Source organism: Rhinolophus hipposideros (genome assembly GCF_964194185.1).
Source record: "Rhinolophus hipposideros genome assembly, chromosome: 21".
NCBI classification, from domain to species: domain Eukaryota; kingdom Metazoa; phylum Chordata; class Mammalia; order Chiroptera; family Rhinolophidae; genus Rhinolophus; species Rhinolophus hipposideros.
Window position 1 is genome coordinate 35233740 of NC_138067.1, and position 20146 is coordinate 35253885.

Here is a 20146-nt window from a genome sequence, read left to right on the forward strand (position 1 = left end):
AAATATTTCCTTACGACTTAGAACTTAAAGACCTAAAGGGAAGTAAGGTCAGTTTTACATCTTGCTAAATGATTATAATTTTAACTAAGACTGGTTCCAGGCAGAATTTAGTTATCATACTCTGCAGTTCTACCAACAGGTGTGAATATAAGGGAACTTAAAACACTGAAGAGTGTGACAGCATAGCGTATGTGCATGGCTGCTTGTTTCAGATTATCCCAGCACTTAAACACTGTCACTTCCTTGATTTATATGGAAATCTAAGAAATATCAATGCCCAGATTTTACCCAAGACCACTTAAGTTCGAGTCTGTGAATGGGGCCATATTTTTTCAGAGTTTCCCAGATGATTCTAAAGAGAATTCAGGGCTGAAATCCACTGTTTTGAGAATGAGGCAGCAGGGTGCTAAAGTTCATATAGAAACCATGGCTCTTGAATTATTTTAAGTATAGCAGTCTGGTGCTATAAGGCATCAGACTGGATTCTATTAGATGTACACTATAGACCATGTAAGCTTTTCACAATATGGGGTGGTGTTTCATATAATCTAGTATTGTATAACCAGTTTTGTTAATAGATCTGTGTGTCTGGAATACGGGATGAAAATACTTAGTAATCCTTGCCTGTAATTCTTTCCCCTGTATAAAAGTACATCTGTCAAGTGGGTTTATAGCAATTTTGGGCCAGAGATGCAAAAAGAAAAAAACATGCAAGTTAAGTACTTGAACACATTGAAACAATGTTTTAACCAAGGTTAATAGAGTAGGCACAGGAAGAGTTAAAAAACCACTTTGAAATTTTAAAATTATGTATAGAGGTTCTTTTCCACAGGTAAATTGGTGGTATAAATTATTTTTATTTGAAATTTTACTACTGAATGTTTCTTAAATGTTTGTAACAGTTGTATTACTCTGGTTGTAGCTGTAAGAAAATTGCGCATAAAATAAAAAGTTTGGGTAAATGTCATCCTAATTAAAGGTAACTAATTTCTTTTTTCCCCATAAACTGCTAACTAGTATTTTTCTTACAGCTGCCCGCAACCATGTTAATAGGATGTGTCTGGCCGCTGATGTCCCTCTTATTGAGAGTGGAACTGCTGGTTATCTTGGACAAGTAACTACTATCAAAAAGGTAAAGGCCTTTTTTTCCCCCCTCTCCTTTCCACATACTTATTTGGGACCTTGAGGATGAGGGAGGAAGTAAACATGGATTTATGTATTGGATGGTCAGCATCCAAGAGAGAGACAAGGACTTTTGTGTCCCTGTAGAACTCAGGACACCGTAAACGTACTCAAAAAGAGGATAGGCAGAAATCTTTTGTCTCTTGGCTACTTTGATTCATTTACCTTGTATATTAAAATCCTTGACTGGTAAGCATAATAAACTTGCCTTTTAACATTTTTTGTAGACATGCGATGTGTCATGCTATAGTTGATACATGGTAAACCAGGCTTCTAAAAAGTTACTTTCTGTGTAATGAAGCCTGGATGTATAGATCTGAAAAGTACGTTGAAAAAATTTTTTGATGTATGTGTGAACTATTTAAACACTTAGCTAAAACTAGAGAATGATGGAGCAAATATCTGCATTATGATTTATTACTGTTCAGATCTTTATTTCTTTTAATTCTTTCAAAAACTTAAACATAGATACATTAGAAAAATGGTTTTACAGATTTTGAAACTAAAAGGAATTATATTTTACTTGAAATTGCCTGTTTTTGTTCATTATTTGTCGGTTTACCCATGTTGAAAATTGTGGCTCTACTTCATTTGTTTTAACTGTTAAATATTACTCTTGGAAGCTTATTTAGTCTCATTCTACAAAGACATGTAAATATCACCATGTATGAAATTTAGTTTTTAATAAATCAGTGGAGGTTTAGGATCTGTTGATAGGTCAAGGCAGTACTCTTTTTTTCCTCCCACTATGACAGGAGTAACTGCTTACCAAATGACCACCCCCAAGAAAGCATATTGGAAGGACCCCAGAAATGGTATTATGAAGAAAACCCTAGATATGCTGCAATTTATATTAAAGCAATATTTGCAAGTTTTAGTTCTTTAACCACTATTACAAAGACAATTCTCATTACTATGATCCTGAAATACTAGTATGTATTAAGACTGAGGTCGAGAATGGCTGAGATGAAGAATATTCATGGTTTTAAAAAATTGTTTCAGGTGTTGTAGACTTCTAGGGATTCCTTACAGTGTAACTCAAAATGTGACACTCAGTAAAATGAAGTGTATTTGGTTTGGTAATACTCAGTATTTTCCTATGTATCTAGATAGCGGTTGAAATTAATAATTACTTATAATTCACTTAGTCTTTAGGAGATTGTATAAGTAAGGCTGTGAATAATAGTTAAATAATTGAGTTTCACAACTTTGAGAGGTAATTGGTTGGAAAGCTACTTGTCTTTCTAGTAGTTTTTCTTTCTGTTTAGTGTGATCAAGGTAAACTTGTATTTGATATTTCGGTGCAGTCACTGTTATTTGGCCTTTTGTAGATGGTATTCAGTGGGCCAGGAGTCAGAGGAGTCCTGGCTTAGCCTTTGCTGTAACTATGGTTGATTCAATTAGTTTTACATTGTAGTTCCTTCTCTGTAAAGTAAGGATTCTGGAGTCACTAATATTTTAAAATTTAAACCCAGTTGGAATGTAGGCTAGTGAATGAAATATTTATGATTATACTGTCTTATAATATTGAGAAACCACCATCAGGGGTAAATGTTTTTCACGTATTTTGACTTTGCAGGGTATCACTGAGTGTTATGAATGTCATCCCAAACCAACCCAGAGAACTTTTCCGGGCTGTACAATTCGTAACACGCCTTCAGAACCCATTCATTGCATTGTTTGGGCAAAGTATTTGTTCAAGTAAGAGTATATATATTTCTGGGCATATTTTCAGAACTGGTACGGGAAATGGGGTCATTTTTATTTAAAGTCTTGGAGAGATTGTACTTAATGATGATTGTTATTTTAAGTATGATGAAGGGACACTTTAGTATACTTTAGTATCTTATGATATTTCTTGGGTTAAATTAAATTCAGCCAACATTAAATGCCTGTCTTGTGTTTGTCTCATAATACTGTGGTTATGGGTTATTGGGAGACAGGCATGTAACTAAATGAATACATACCTGTTTATTTGGGAATATGAAAACATACTTATAAATAACTCATTGACTAAAAAAAGAAATGATGGAAGTTATTATTTTGCAATAATAGTGAAAATACTACATGTGAAACTGGTAGGATGCAGTGAATGTGGTAGTTGGAAGAAAAGTTACAGGCTTACATACATAGAGAAAGGTGAACATTAATGAGCTAAGGATCCAACTTAACATTAGAAAAGAACCACAGAAGAAACTCAGAAAAATTAGAAGGAAGGATATAATTGAGATAAGAGCAAAAAGAAATAATTGGCAGGTATGATCATGAAAAAGAGAGGAGATAAGTAACTAAATGGGGAATGTAATTTCAGATAGCACAGATTAGAATGATAATAAGAAAAAAAGAATGATAATCACAGATTGTCAACACATTTAAAATTTTAAAGATCTAGTAAATTCATTTGAAAAAAACATGCAAGACCAACTCAGAAAGAAATAGCCCAATAGTCCTATGCCTTAAGGAAATGTAATCAGTCATGTAAATTCTTGTGAATAATGCAGCAAAGATGTATGAATTTACAGGTGATTTCTATTACATTTGTAAGGAATATATCATTCTAATTTTATGTAAACTCTTCCAGAGAAATTTTTGTAAAAATTGAATACTTAATTCATCATATCTTTGATAGAAAACCAACAAAGGCCATTATGGGATAAAAGGAAAATTATAAGATATTCTCATTCATAAATGTAGATACAAAAATCCTATACAAAATATTAGCACATAAATTTAGAATTGTATAAAACAAAGTATACTGTGACCAAGTTGTATTTATTCCAGTAATGCAAGCATGGTTTAACACTATAAGAATCTATAAAGTCATTTGTTAAAAAATTAAAGAGACGCAGCCATAAAGAAGAAAGAAATCTTACCATTTGCAACATCATGGATGGATCTAGAGAACATGTTAAGTGAAATAAGTCAGACAGAGAAAGACAAATACCACATGATCTCACTTATATGTGGAATCTAAAGAAAAGAATAAGTAAATGAACTAATCAGCAACAGTTTCAGAGACATAGAGGAAAAACTGAGGGTCACTAGATGGGAGGGGGGTGGGGATAAGGGGGAAAGTGAGGGGATTAGAAAGCAGCCAGTAACCACAAGATTGCCATGGGGTTATGAAAGTTAATTTGGGGAATGTAATCAATAATGTTGTAAAGATTTTGTAGGGTATCCGATGGACACTTGTCTCGTTAGGGAGACTACCTCAGGGATGATAATAGATGCCTGATCACTGTACTGTACACCGGAAGCTGAAGCTGAACAATAACGAATGCCAGCTACAATTTTATATATATATGTATATATATGGATGTATATACTTACAAGAAGCGGAGTACAGCATTAGGAATAGAGACAGTGGAAATGTAATGGCTCTGTGCGATGTCAGGGATAGTGGATGGGGGGGGTTGACACAGTGTGAGGGATATAAATGATAAACGTCTAAGTATTACTTTGTTTTGTGCACCTGAAACTAATAAAAATAAATAAAATAAAAATAAACAAAAGTCTATAATCTAAAACAAAAACATTAAAGAGAAACTAATCTTAATAGATGTAGAAAAAGCATTTGGTAAAATTTAGCAAAAACCTTTTTTATGAAAAAATTCTTTGTAAAATAGGAAGACAACTTTATGAAGCTGATAAAAGATACCTTAGAAACCTATAGCAGACATTGGTTTTCTTTATTTTTTGATTAAGGTATAATGTACATGCATTCAGAAAAGTGCACATATAATGGTATAATGAGAAAATTTTACAAAATACACTTGCAAGCTTTATTTTACAAACTTTAATGACCTTGATGGTTTTAAGGAGTACTGGTCACTCCCACTATTGAGATCTGGTGTTTTTCTCATAATACTGTGGTCATTGGGAAGAAGACCCCTGAGGTGGGTTGCCATTGTCAGTACATCATATGTAGGGTACATCTTCTCAACATGACTAACGACTGTTTATGGTGGCCTTGATTACTTAGGTAGTGTTTGTCAGGTTTCTCCTGACAAACCAAGTTACTCTCCCCCTCTTCCTATACTCTACTGCACTTTGAAAGGATTTCACTATGTGGAGTCCAAATCTAAGGAGTGGGGAGTTGTGTTCCACCTCCTTGAGGGCAGAATATCTACATAAATTATTTGGAGTTCTGCCTGAAACATTTGTCTCTTTTCACTATTTACTAATTTATTCAATCATCTATAGCAATATAGACTCATTGATATTGAATGTATTTTATACTTTGGGTTGTAATCCAACACTATTTTGTGCTCCAGTTGTTCCAGCTTTGACCATTAGGAACTCTTTTCAGTTGGCTCTGTGTTCATGACGTACCACCATCAATGTCTGGGGTTTTTTGGAGCAATTAAACTTACTTTCTGATACTACTACAAGACGCTCCAGGCTCATCTTTTCTATTTCCTGTCCCAGTCCTAGAATCAGACATTTCTCCAAGGAGCCCTGGTTCCTTTTATTAAGGAATGGCATTAGAAACCAAGATCTGAGTGCTTAGGCATGCCACTGGAGCGTTGTTTCTTTTAGGCACTCTTAGCTGACACACCAAAAAATAGATTTATACTAATCTATGTGTATACACAAATCTATATATTTCTCTATCTAACCATCCGTGTATATAATAAGCTAAACATGAACCATACTAATGTCTCCAATTCTAATCTATTACTACCTGGATCATTCTAGCTTCCTACCCTTGCTTATCTGTAAACTCCCACTCCAACAGTCTGAAACCTGACTCTATATACTTAATACAATCATTTTAATGATAAAAATTTTAAAGCATTTCCTTTGAAATCAGGGACATGAGGATGCCCATTAGTGCTACTTGTGTTTGGTGTTGTAATGAAGTTCCTAGCCAGCATAAGACAAGAAAAAGAAAATACAAGCTTAATTATCTAATTATTATATTGCTTTGTACACCTGAAACTAATTTTTTTTAAAAAAGAGTCAAAAAAGAAAAAAGAAATACAGGCTTAAGAATTGTGAAAGGAAAAAACAAAACTGTTGTAGTTTGCATACAATATAGAAAACTTACACAAAAAACTCCAAAGAATCTACAAATTACAGAAATAATAACAGTTTAGCAACATGGCCAACTAAAAGATTATAAAAAAATCAGTTGCATTTCTAATCACAGCATCAGGCAGGTAGAAAATATAAAAATAGGTGACTCCCTATAAAAGCATATAACTAACTATAAAAGATAATTAAATATAAGGCATCAAGAAGTATGAAATAACTGAGAATAAATCTTAAGATATATACACCTCAGAAAGTTAGTACTGTTGGAACATAAAAAGAACTACCAGATAAAAGCAGTGTGTTTGTGAATCAGAAATCCCAGTATTGTCAGCATGTCTCCAAATTGATCTCTAGACTGTAATTCCAATTAAAATCTCATCTGGGATTTATTTGGAACTTGTTTAACTGATTCTAAAATTTATATAGAAGAATAAGGCCTAAGAGGAACCAACACATTCCTGGAGAAGAATAAGCTGAGGTGACTTGCTCTAACAGATGTCAAGGTTTAATATAAGCTAAAAATAATTTAGTGTGTTGCTGGTTCAGGGATAGAAAACCAGACCATTGGGACAACGCAGAGCTTATTACTGAGGTTGCACAATAGAACCCAGATGAAAGAAGGGGTTAAATAAAAGGACAGTTTCTTATCAATGTGAGAAAAATTATACTCCACTTAAAACAATATATAGAAATTAAGTACAGATACAGCATTTAGATGTGAAAGGTAAACTAAATCTATAATATAGGAAGAAATCTTTATCCTCAGGCTTAGGGGGTGATTTCTGAAGACAAAGAGCGCTAACCATAAAAGAAAGGATTGATACATTCAAAGTCATCAAATAGCTCTTGTCATCAAAAGACATTAAATGATGTACAAATAATAAGCCGTTATATGGGAGAAAACATATATCATATAATCAATTAAAAATTGAGCTAGACTATATTCCTACAGTAAGAAAACAACCTGACAAAATAGTACAAATGGGCATTTTTTCACTTAAAGGGAAACCCAAATAGGTAATAAACAAATGATGATGTGTTTAACTTTATGACTAACTTGCAAAATTAAGAATAAAATCACAATAAGAGAGTATTTTACACCACTAGTTTGGCAAAACATTCACTCTGGAGAGGAGGTGAATTGATAGGAATTCTTACATGCCTTTGTGGGGTGTGGAATTGGTACAACTTGGGATTTTCTAAGTTAGTTGGGAAAGTAAGCACTTGTTCATATTTTGTTGTACATAAGTATTTACTACTTTAAAATTATAGCCAGTTGTTTGGGGAAGAAGATGCTGATCAAGAAGTGTCTCCTGACAGAGCTGACCCTGAAGCCTCCTGTGAGTAAACTATTTGAGATACGTTTTCTTATTGGTGAACACTACCTTTATTTTGCTAATTTAACATTGATAGCTTAAAAGGAGGGAAATGCCATAATGTTCTAGATACTATATTATATGCTTCAGATGTATTATTTCATCTTTAAAACAATGTTTTGAAAATGGATACTCCCATTTTACTGGTGAAGAAATCAAGGTGCAGAGAAATTTCACAAATCTAGTAAACAGAGCTGGGAGTCATTCCCAGATCTGATTACAGGTTTATACTTTGAATTGCTCTGCATGTGGCCTTGAGAAACCGAGGTAGACTAAAGATGCTGATGAGCATGTTATTTTCCTTTCTCCTTGAAGTTGGAGTGTGTCATGTGCAGGTGACTTTTATGAGTGACTCTCTTTTCCCCCAAAGATGGATGAGAGCTTAGTTCTACATTTATCACAGTTGAAAATAAAAATGGTGCTTGTTTTGTAGGGGAACCAATGGAAGCTGAAGCCAGAGCCAGAGCCTCTAATGAAGATGGTGACATTAAACGTATTTCCACTAAGGAATGGGCTAAATCAACTGGATATGATCCAGTTAAACTTTTTACCAAGGTAGGTTTACTTTATAATTGTAACTTGATTTGGTTTGTTTTAAAGTAGTATGTGAAATTGAATTACGCTTCTTTTTATGCCTAATGTTGTCTTAATAAATTGATATATTCAGGATAAGCAGGTTTTGAAATTTTGGCATCTGTACTAAATCAGTGTAGTATCTTTATAGGAGGTAAAAAACATTCGTGGTTGTCTTACACACTCTTGGTTGTCTTTCCTTCCCTCACTTTAATTGAAATTCTTGGTTTTCCTTATAACTAACCTTTGGGTCTTGCTGTTTCTCCTCTTATATCCCTTTCCTGCTTAAGTCTTCTATTGGCAGTTTGGTTGACATGTTTTGAATTGCTCTTGAATCTTGAAGCCTTTTGTTCTTGGCTGAATCCATTTTCATTAGTATATATTTTCCTGCTGAATATTTCTAGAGAAAAACCACAAGTCTATAGTATTACTATAAGGGGAGAGAGGTTATGTAGTACACCATTCTAGGACCTGATACTCCTGTTGTAATCGATATGGGGCAGTGCCTTCTGGGGCTATGTAGTGCGAAAATAGTATAAAGGACAACCTCTGCATTCCCAGTGGAGTGTAGAGGAGAAGTAGTCTCAATAGGACTTAGGCTGTCTGAGGTTAGGACAGCGAGGAATCTATACCTGATTTCCTGCTGGGCAGCAGGATGTACAGAGGTACCAGTCTCTGAGGTAGGAAGCAGATGTGTTGTGTAGAAATTGAAGGTTAAGGGAAAGAGATTGAATCAATTTTGAGATTCATGTAGAATATTGGAAAGATGACAAGCGATTTTACAGGTAAGTAGAGAGGTTTAGACTAGACGTGTATTTCAGATTCATTGGTTTATAAAAAGGGAAAAGAGTGTGAAGACAGTTCAGTACAGAACTCTGAGGGACTCCCAGTATTTAATAATTGGATAGAGAATTATGGAGCCCGAGTGTGGGAAACCTTGCTAATTCCCCATTACCTAGAAGGCTTTTCAACCAAGCACTGAAGGTTCTCTGCAAAATGTCTCCAGCCACATTTGTGGCCCAAATCATACTCGACTCCTCCTTCCTTGCCTGTGTACCCATTTCAGGTGTTACCATCTCCTTGAACTTTTTCTTCATTTAGACAGATGCAAAATTCCTGATAGTATTCAAAGCTATGTGATTTTCACACTAAATTGTATTCTATTTATTTGTATATTTGGCTAGTTTTCCAAAGATTAAGGATGCTTAATATTGATTGAATTGAATATATTTTGATAGAAATAGTTCTCACTTTTTTTATTAAGCCAAATCTAAATTCATACCACATACATACAATAAATCAATCAACAATAGAAAAATGCAGCTAAGGAAAAAGTAAAAACACTAAAATTATCTGTAATTCTGTTAGGTTGGTGCAAAAGTATTAGGTTGGTGCAAAAGTAATTCCAGTATAAAAGGTTAAAAATAATTGCAAAAACTGCAATTACTTTTGTATCAACCTAATATGGGGTAGTATCGTACATGTGACAGTCTTTTGGTCTACATGCAGTAATGTTTTTGTTTTTGAAATAGTAATTGTTTTCTTGTCTGTTTTTTTTGGGGGGGGAGGACACACTTCAAAGATGTTACAGATGGTTAAGAAATTCTGGTCTTGAGCACTTTGAAAATGTGTATGCTTTATTGGTATGTACCCACATACTTGAAGATATTGCTGACTGGTATCTAGGCTCGATGACTGTGTTCCAATTCTTGCAGAGCTGATGTGTATTTATTTAGCCCCTTGATTGGTGTGATTATGCTTCAGACAGATACTTGGAGCTTTAGGGGAACTTCTAGGGAGGTGACTTGAGAGGACTGGGTTAGTCAGCACAGTTTAGAGTTCCTTAGTCTGCTTTCCTCAGTTTCAGTTGTAGGGGTTCTGTGTAAAATTTCCTTTTACAAAAGGCTTAAGTTTTTTTTCTCCTTAAAAATTGTTAATCTACTGGCGTATGACATCTTTAAATGACAACATTTTATAGTGTAATAGTGATCATAAATAAGCAATAAAACTTTGTTATAGGGACTGGAGGGTTCATGGAATTGATCTTTTTTTTTTTTTTTTAAGCTTTTTAAAGATGATATCAGGTATCTGTTGACAATGGACAAGCTATGGCGGAAAAGGAAACCTCCGGTTCCTTTGGACTGGGCTGAAGTACAGAGTCAAGGTAAAGGATACATTTTAGTCTTTGGGATCCCTAAATTGGAAATTCCCTCACCTAGAGTCTTCAGATAGCTGTTATTTCTGGACAATGGTATACGGTCATGGTAAGAAGTTCAAACAATTCATAAAAGTGTGAAGAAAGGAAAATCACTGGAAATCTTTATCACCTAGAAAAATAGCCATTCTTAACTTTTTAGGAAATGTCTGGTAGTCAGTTCTATGCACATTGACACAGGCAGTTGTGTATGTACTTCACATAATGGAATCGTACTGTTCATATACTCTGACTTGCTCTTTTCAGTAAATAATACTTAACTAGTTTCTTATCAGTTAACATTTTATTGTTTCATATTTTCCATGAAACAAAGTGTGTGATGACTATATATGTACATACATCTTTGTACCTTTTTGTGATTATCTCATTAAGATTTAATTTAGGAACATATTTAATAATTCTAAATGTGAATAAAACTATTGTAGTAGTGACTTCCTCATCCCACTCCCCCTCAACACATTTGTGTGTCTACTTTATCTGAATTGTATTGCAATTGATTTATGCACCGCAATGGTCAGCATTTGGCACTTACATGGTCCCAGGAGATTTGGGGTGTCAGTTCGGAGCCGTTCTCTACAGTAATGGATACTTTATGTACAGACCGATTTTAAGTATGGCTCTAATAGCTTCCATTTACTGAGTGCTAACCATGTGCTGAGCATAATGCTTATCATCTCATCTACATTATATCCTTGAATCCCCCAATAGCCCTACGAGGTTCTGAGGCCGTCTTGCACCTTTCTCATCTCAATATTAGCAGTCTTCTTTCAAATATATGTATCATACTGATAATTATTTTAATGGACTTCGTTTCATTCTATTTTATTTTCTTATTGGTCAGGCATTGAATTGTTAAAAAAAGTAGAGGCATGATGTTTAATAGTGAAATTTCTAATATTTTTTCCCTTAGGAGAAGAAACCAATGCATCAGATCAACAAAATGAACCCCAGTTAGGTCTGAAAGACCAGCAGGTTCTAGATGTAAAGAGCTATGCACGTCTTTTTTCAAAGAGCATCGAGACTTTGAGAGTTAATTTAGCAGAAAAAGGGGATGGAGCTGAGCTAATATGGGACAAGGTTCGTTTTGGAAAAGTGGCAGTTATATCAGATGTATATTTTAGTTCTTAAACTGTAATCGGAAGCTAGTAATTTTTGGATATTGTTTATGCTACCAGATTCCAAGGACATAATGTTCTTTTTGTTTAGATGTTTTCAGTCTCTAATTACTACATTGAATTATGGATTTTCTCTACATGAATTCAAGCAATATTAAAACCTCATTTTAGATTCTAGTGATGTGTTCATGGTTTATACTTATGTTGACTGGAGAAAAAATGTGAATGTGTTGGAGTAAAATGTTTCACTGACTTAAGAAAACTTCTTGTGTAATATAGATTTATTAATAGAAGTCATAAAATACTTTTGGAGACAACAGTGCATGGGCCTAATTCAACCTTGAAGTAATAAAATTGCCTTTCCATTGAAACAGCTATAAGTTAGAGGTCTGAGACCTCTCAATACAAAAATGAGATGTAATTATTCTTAGAAGTTAAAATAATATTTAATAGTATTTTGCAAGTAGGTGTCATTTTAAGGTTTGATGAGAGTTAATTGTACTCACTTTTAATTGTAGTCGGTATCATCTATGGCTCTAAGTGATATATCTGATCAAGTATATGTTCCTATGATGGTAAAGATTTGCCATGAGTTTTAAAGTAAGGGGGAAAATTTGGTCACTTTTAGCAACTAAGATGATAACTTGATGAGTTCAAATTTTGGAACTGGTTGAATCAGACATTTAAAATATAGCTAGTAAATTTAGATTTGGAGAATTCTTGTAAACATTAGTCTCTTGGGTTTATGTGGTATAAGGTGTAACTATTTTAAAAACTTTCATTGTTATTGTTATAATAGAGATTTAGGAGGTTGTCATCCATACATGGCAGGCTAGATAATGAAACCTTGGAAATGGGAAGGGAATTGTTACCCTATGTGAGTGAAATCTATCCCTAGTGGGTGTGATAAGCCAGTTGCCTAGGGAAGTACTTAATGGACTCTGTTTAATAACCACAACCATGTGAGATGTTTATATCATTTTCCTGTTTAACAGATTAAGAAAGTTTGGGTTGGGGAGGTTGATTTGCCTAAGGTTACACAGCCAACCAGTAGGTATATAAAGAACCCACATCCTGTCAGTGCCTTTTCTTTTATATTTTGGTGCTTCTGAATTACAGGGTAGGATAGTATCTTCTCAGACAGCAAGAAGCCTTGCTGAAATGTAATTAAAGAGACTAGGATATAGTCTCAGGAAGAATATAAATTGTCGGGAAAACTTATAGTGTATTACTGTATCTGAAAAGAAACAGCAAATAATAGGAGAGAGGTGTCTGTGAAGGGAATCTGGAGAAGGAAAGCCAGAATGAGTCATCTGGGTTTTCCTGAGTTTTTAATGAAACATCTTTCTCAAAAAGCCTCCATTTCTTTGCTTGAAATTTGTGCTTGTCAAACAGCCTTCTCATTACAGGCATACCTTATTGTACTTCGCTTTATTGCGTTTCATTGTTGTCTTATTTACAAATTGGAGGCGATACCCTCCACCAGCTGAAGGATTATGACTTGCTTTATTGCGGTGGTCTGGAACTGAACCCGCAATATCTATCTCCAAGGTATGCCTGTACTGACTAATGGACCCAGGAAAGGATTGCCGTTGTCAATGAATGGAATTGGTGTTTTGTTGTTTATACTTAGTCTCCAGTGCATTTGTTTTAAGGAGTGAGTTCCTAGAAGCCTGGTGGCTCTTGGCATTCTTGTCAGATTACATTCCTGGGTAAGAAGAGCTGATGATGAGACCCTGTCCCTTACTCATCTAATCTCTATGCTACTGTAAGGCTTGACCTCTCCTCAAGGCCTGTTCTAGGTGACTGAGTACAGTGTTATAACAAACATGCAAAAGTACTGTTCTGAAAGTAATACTAAACAATTTAGTACATTTGTGGGGAGACTTGTTAAATTATTTAAATCATTGACAGGATGACCCATCTGCAATGGATTTTGTCACCTCTGCTGCAAACCTCAGGATGCATATTTTCAGTATGAATATGAAGAGCAGATTTGATATAAAGTGTAAGTTTTGTACTTCAGTTGTATCATCTAAAGCGCTAAGTTACTCTTTTTAACAGCTAAGCATATTCATCTTTCTAATTTTGTTTTTAGCAATGGCAGGGAACATTATTCCTGCTATCGCTACTACTAATGCAGTGATTGCTGGGTTGATAGTATTGGAAGGATTGAAGATTTTATCAGGAAAAATAGACCAGTGTAGAACAGTGAGTATTTCTATTTGCATTTTTTATTCAACCTCTTTTTAAAGTAATATATTTGCAGGGAAAAAATAATTTCTAAAAAACACATGAAACGGACAATTAAAAAAAACGAAAACAATAAAATTGGCTTTAAAGCCCTGGAGGAATAATTGTTCCAGTTACCTTGTCAATGCATGCTTAGGTAAGCTTCCTGGAAATTATAGCAAAAGGGCAAACATATTTGCTTCTCTTACATTTGTCTAAAATAGTAGCCGAAGCTAGTTTGCTTCTAACTTTTCCAGTTTTACTGAATTCTTGGAGGAACTCACTGTATGGATTCTTATATTAAGTTTTTTTTAGTTTTTCAATTCTAAGAGTTCTTTATGGGTTTTAAGTTTGGTTTGGTTGTTCTATAGTCCCCTTTTTAGTCATTATTTCAGTTTTCTTTTTTATTTAAAACCTATTTTATATTCTTTGATAATGTTAATGTCTGATCTTTGAATGATGAATGAGTCTACTGTCATGTCTGCCAGATCTCGCTCATAGTGTTTTGTTTGTGTGCTATATAATTCATTTTTTTTAACTGAATCAGTATTTGTTAAAACTGTATCTGTGATAATTCTTTAAGGACTGATTGAAGGTATATTTCTTTAAAGAGGATTTGTCACCTCTGGGTGTCTGGGATCCTAACAATCTGGGACCATTTTTAAATTCTTTAGTTTTTCAACCTGTATATATTCAGACAGCAAATGTGCATGAGCCCTGTATTATTGTAATGAATTATAAAGTAAGGTTTTTCCCCTCCCCGAAGCTCCACGGTCAAGATAATTTGTCTTCTTGTTTCTGTGGGGAAGATGTTTTTCTCCTCTTTACTCTCCTCCCCTGGTAGGTCCTTGCTTTATGTAAGGGTCTCCTATTATAAGAGTTCCTACATTAGTGAGGGATGGGCTAGGTTTATCTCTTAGATTAAAGCTACTTGGCTGTTCTCCTTGGATTCCTGCTTTCATTCGGTATTGAGTTCGTGTATCTGAAGAAGCTTTGTTTTCTTACCAGCTTAGTAATTTAAAAGAACTCCTTAGAAATATTGTAGCCAATATTTTTGTTATTTAGGTTCTCCTTTTTACTATAATGTTGAAATAAAAGGATCAGTGTACTTACAGCAATTTCTAAAATATAACTACTCTGAGATGGTACTCTTATTTTTCAGTGCCATTATTGATGCAGTCTTAAAATATCTTACTGTTTTCATGAAATTTCAGAATGAAGGAATGTAGAATCATTGCCAGCCTGCCAGCTTGTTTTAGTTTTTTATTTAAAATATTTTTGCTATTATCCTTTTAATTTCTAACAACTCTATTTTTTGAATTCTACCTTTTTATAGAAGCCTGAATTTGTCCTATGATTACAGTATCCCTTTGAGCTCACAAACAACACTAATTATTGGATTTGTTAAAATGTCTTCTGTTTGCTCTAATACCCTTCTCGTTTCTTTGCCTTTTCACCTCTATCCCTGTCTTAGGTTAATGATACTTATGTCTGGATTTTATTCACATTTGTAAATGAATTTCAGGATAGATTAATAGTGTTAGCCTGGGTCTTGGTAGTGTTGGCAGTTGTTTTCGTTTCTGTCAATTTCCCTTAGCACAGTTACCTTCGCAGTGAAGCCCAAAATCAAACAAATCTCTTCCCCCCTTGTAATCTGCTTCCAGACCCACCAGTATGATGAATAGTAGCAGTAATACTGTTACCTCAGGAGATCTCTTCCTAGCACTTACTGCCTCTTGAGAGATTTTCTTATTTAAGCTTGGGGCAATCCATGGGTTCCTCTTTAGAATTATTGCGTCTTAGCAAATACCACAGTACATGGTAGTGACAAGATAAGAATTTGTGTATCAGCTTTTAATGTTGTCCTGATGTTTGTATTGAATCTGGCTAATAGCATGGGGTTGGGGCCTTTTTAAATTTCAGGGCAGTTTTTTCAATTTGCCTTGGTTCTTATAATTTTTTGGGGGGGGAGGTTATTAGGGAAATGGTAAATAGGAGCTTAGAGTGGCAGAAGAACATTATTTTTTTTCTCTGAATTATATAAATGTCAATATCATAGTCATAGAAAACTTAGAAGAAAGGCAAGCACATTGGTTCCATACATCTGTGAAAGCATGATCATTAATTGGAGATATTAGTGTAATTGTCGTGTTGAGAAGTTGGCTTAAAATTGATAAGAATAACCACTAGTAAGGCGCCCAGAAACTGATTTAATGATACCAGAGATGATGGCTAGGCCCCTATTCTTGCTAAATGAATTTGCAGGATAGTCTACAGTCTTCAATAAAAGGAGATTTCAGTAAGCTCAGCCTTTCACATAGTAGCTAGTTTGGCAAATAAACCTCTTATGGGCATGATTTTCCTTATCCTTTTTGCCGTCTAGAAGGGAATATTTAAGTCATTTTTTTGTTGGCTGTACAGTAAACACGCCAGTAAACTTCAGATTGTATGATATATAAAATTGTAACTTGAATTTCTGATTTCTGCTTGTGTTTTTCCTCCTCCGAAGATTTTTTTGAATAAACAACCAAACCCAAGAAAGAAGCTCCTTGTGCCTTGTGCACTGGACCCTCCCAACCCTAACTGTTACGTGTGCGCCAGCAAACCCGAGGTGACGGTGCGGCTGAATGTCCACAAAGTGACTGTTCTCACGCTGCAAGACAAGGTAATCCAGAGGCTGCTTCTTCTCCACGGCTTTGTTCATTTTCCTTTTCCCAGAAAATCCCCCAAGTTCCCTTTTGCCTTTTACAGTGTTACTGCGAAGCCAGTAACAAACTAAAAGCCAGAGATTACTCTGAAAGACTGACTACTAAAGTGTGTTACTCTGATATTCTGGGTTGCTTTACCATCTGGGATCCTGCTGGCTTTTCTCTCTGTGGTTCCAGAATATGTGCCTCACATCCCAGGAAGGAATTGGGTGTATTTGGCTAGAAAATGCATCCCAGGTAGTACAGAGATGGCACAGTGTGTTGGCAAGCAAGAGACTCTTTGCTTGCTCTTTGTTTCCCAGATAGTATGTAAATTCTATATTTTTTGGCAGGTAGGAGATACCCTTAAATGGTCCTGATTCTGGTGTGTTACGTTAGTCCCTGAAGAGATGCAGCATTTGTGCACCTGCATTTACCTGTAGAGCTCTGGAGTGAGGCAAATGGGGTTTATTTAGGATGTGGTCTGGTTCTGTGGCCTGGTCCTTAGGTTCCTCCTAAACCAGCTAGGTTAGTTTCTTTATTAGGAAAGATATCAAAGTGGCCCCAATGGATGTCAGTTCCCACTTTTGGGATCACTCCAGATTGTTCTCTGATTATATCCATCATCATGTTACATATTTATATACCTCCTAGACCTTCATGGTTCTAAGGGCTACTTTAGAGGGAATGTATATCCATTTCGCGGAGAAATGGATGTATGTGGCAGGTTGGTTTGATCTTATGTTTGGGATGGGGATGCAGCAGGACTTGGAATACTGGCCAGTGGGGGGTGGTTGCCCCATCTTCTTTCTTAGGAAATAATTATAGTTGGTATCTACTCATTCTTGATCTTAAAGGCAATTCCACTATTTGTAGGGTAAACAGACCTTTATAGAGTTCCCTTTCTTTAGGAGCAGGTAGATTTGACAGAATATTATCACTTTTGACCCATCTTGGAATTTAAACAGAGATGGAACTTGGGAAGGGGAAGACTATCTGAGAATCAGTTAATGAGAACATTTGCATCTATGAAACATCTGCCAGTGCAGAGTTGTCACCCAGACTGAGATAAAATGTTTTTATGTGTCTAGCTCAGTACCTAATCTGCAAGGGAGGACAAAATACCAAAAGCCAAACAAGGAGTTCTCAGTCCCCCACTTAGAGGAAGTTTTATCTGATCTTTCTCAGTGGTCAAACATGGGGATGGAACGAGGGCATGAAATAATCGGGTGGTTTCCTGCTGCTGTCTTGTTTGCCCTAAGATATCTTAGAACAACTTGGCCCCTTTCCAATGGAAGGGGAAAATAGAGCCTTTATGGAAAAAAGTCTAGTTTTTTTATGGTGTTTAGTTACATATATTAATATTTTGAATTTTTTTTTTCCTGTAGATAGTCAAAGAAAAATTTGCTATGGTAGCACCAGATGTCCAAATTGAAGATGGGAAAGGAACAATCCTAATATCTTCAGAAGAGGGAGAGACAGAAGGTATTAAACATTACATTTGTTCACTCCCCTCATTTGAGTGGAGACTGCCTCAATGAAAGAATGCACATTAATGTATTCATTTACTATATATGTTTCTCAGTATCTCCGCTGAAAAGGGCGATATTTGGTCATAGAGGTGCTCTCCCAAGTCGGCATTGCTTTGGTGGGATCCCACAGTTCCAGATTTGGGAACTCCGTGTTGTCAGCGTGTCTCAGGGAATATTTTTTAATAATCCAGTGCACAGTCACCATTTACAGTGACTGCAAATAAATGTCCACTTGGAAGGCACTTGTCCACTTGGTAGGAACTTTGTTGCCTGTATCATTGATCCTGGGGGCTAAATGGTAATGAGAAGGTGACTGGTTATTAGATCAGGGTAGGTAATCTGAGCCTTGGTAGCCCGCTCCTGCTGTAGAGCAGAAGGCAGTGCTGAAAATCACTGCCCAGTTTAGGCTTTCTAGACTTTCTATTTTTCAAGTTCAAACAGGCTATCCCTTTTGTTAATGCATTTGTTATACAAGGTGCAGTGCATTTGATTCTGTTTAAACTTTCTTTGTGAGAATTGGTTCTGGTTTTGGTTCAGCGTACATTAGTCAGTCTGATTGGACTTAAAGTTCTCCCACCTTTTCTGTCACTTTGGCATCTCATTTGTTGGGTTATTTTAGTTGATTTCTCATTTTCCAAATTTTGCCATTACTTTCAAAATCTAGGGGCATTGTTTTCCCTTTAAATTGACTTTTTATTCATCTATTTGTTCAGTGGTCATTTATTCAGTACACTTTGCCACACCCTGGTGGGGATTCACGTGTCAAGCCTTCTTTAAGTTAAAACTTAAGTGTTCAGATTCTTGACTGTAGTTCCTGTCTAGAAATTGTTTGGGACGCTAGATCATGAGTAATTGGAGACCATGTTTTGGCTGGGTAGTAGTCTATTTTAAGAGTCGTCTAGTTGAATATTTAGGCCCATTCTAGCCAGCTGTCTTTAAAAAAAAAACACACAAAAAACGTTTTTTATGACTAGATGCTGTCTTTAGTTTTAGCCAGCTCTTTCAGATGCTAGGACCTTAAAAATAGAAACTGGACAAGAATCTCAGTGGCTTAAATGTGGTCCTTCTCCACAAAATACCTGGGCTGCTGAGGATGAGATGGCATTTATTAAATACGTGTGGAGTCCTGTGCGATAGGCATGGTCATAGGCGCTCACAATTTAAGGATGACTAAGACAGTAGTCTCTGGTTTGAAGTACTTTATAGCCTGGAAGGAGAGTTTATCAGCAAGTGGATTTAGTACAGTAAGAAATACTGTGGAAAAAGAGGGTGTGAATTGAAACTTTGTTAAAGGGGCAGGAGGATGGTCACAGGAGAAAGAGGACTGTTGGGCCAGTTCTTGAAGAAGTAAGGACCCTCTGGGCAGAGAAGGGAGTGTCTGCATTTGGACAGAATGAGCAGCATCTAAAAAGGCATGCCTTAGAAAACAACATAAGAGGCTTTGGGAATGGCCAGTTATTTTGTTTCAGTGGAAGGTGGGGTGCTGTGGGGTAGGCAGTGGTGGTTCATTGGAGGTGCACTGCAGGATTTCCATGGTGTGCAGGTAATGTGTGTTTGTCTTCCCCTCCCCCGGTATCTCACTTGCTTCAGGGCTAAGCACTGAATTAAAGTGTTGACCTTCCAGTGTGATTTGCGCAGGGTGAGTTAAGGGTGCGAGAGTGGAGGCCGGAGCCAGTTAGGAAAAAAACGAAGGGAGTGGCAATTTTTACTAAGATAGAAGCAGATGACAAATTTCAGATTTGCAAGGTGAGACTTGCGGGCGCAGGTGAGGAAGAATAGCGTGGTTCGGCCTGTCCAGGACTGCTGCCAGGACTCGGGCTTTCCAGAGGACGCTAACTCACCTGGCTAGAATGCACAGTGTCTGTTTTCCTTTGGGCTGTATCAGGACTGAGGAGTTGTAGTAAGTGGGAATGTGTGAAAGGTCTTGGGGATGGAAGTCTGAGTGGGAACTAATCACTTTCTAAGGACATTTCAGGTAGATTAAAATGTTAAACAATGTAAAAGAACTAGAAACTGTCAATAGTTTCTAAGTTTCCGGGTCAGGGTAGGGAGATACTTGCAAAGCATTTTCCTTACGAGCAATGTGAGAAATAATAAAAATTAAAGAAAAAGATTGTTTGGTTATGTAGAAAATTACATACCATATTTTGCCATGTATACTGTACTCCTGTGTATAATGTACACCCACGTTTTTGGC

The 20146-nt window shown here is 35.9% G+C and overlaps 1 protein-coding gene across 1 annotated transcript in view; it reads left to right on the forward strand.

Moving 5' to 3' along the window:
* The window catches only part of UBA2 (ubiquitin like modifier activating enzyme 2), a 33103-nt gene that overhangs the window by 4619 nt on the left and 8338 nt on the right, over positions 1-20146 (forward strand). Inside the window, exons 5-14 of the mRNA XM_081033115.1 lie at positions 1032-1132; positions 2762-2883; positions 7492-7559; positions 8029-8150; positions 10233-10332; positions 11294-11460; positions 13413-13506; positions 13597-13709; positions 16240-16395; positions 17806-17902. Coding sequence (XP_080889241.1) covers positions 1032-1132; positions 2762-2883; positions 7492-7559; positions 8029-8150; positions 10233-10332; positions 11294-11460; positions 13413-13506; positions 13597-13709; positions 16240-16395; positions 17806-17902 — 1140 coding nt within the window. The remainder of the gene's footprint in view (positions 1-1031; positions 1133-2761; positions 2884-7491; positions 7560-8028; positions 8151-10232; positions 10333-11293; positions 11461-13412; positions 13507-13596; positions 13710-16239; positions 16396-17805; positions 17903-20146) is intronic.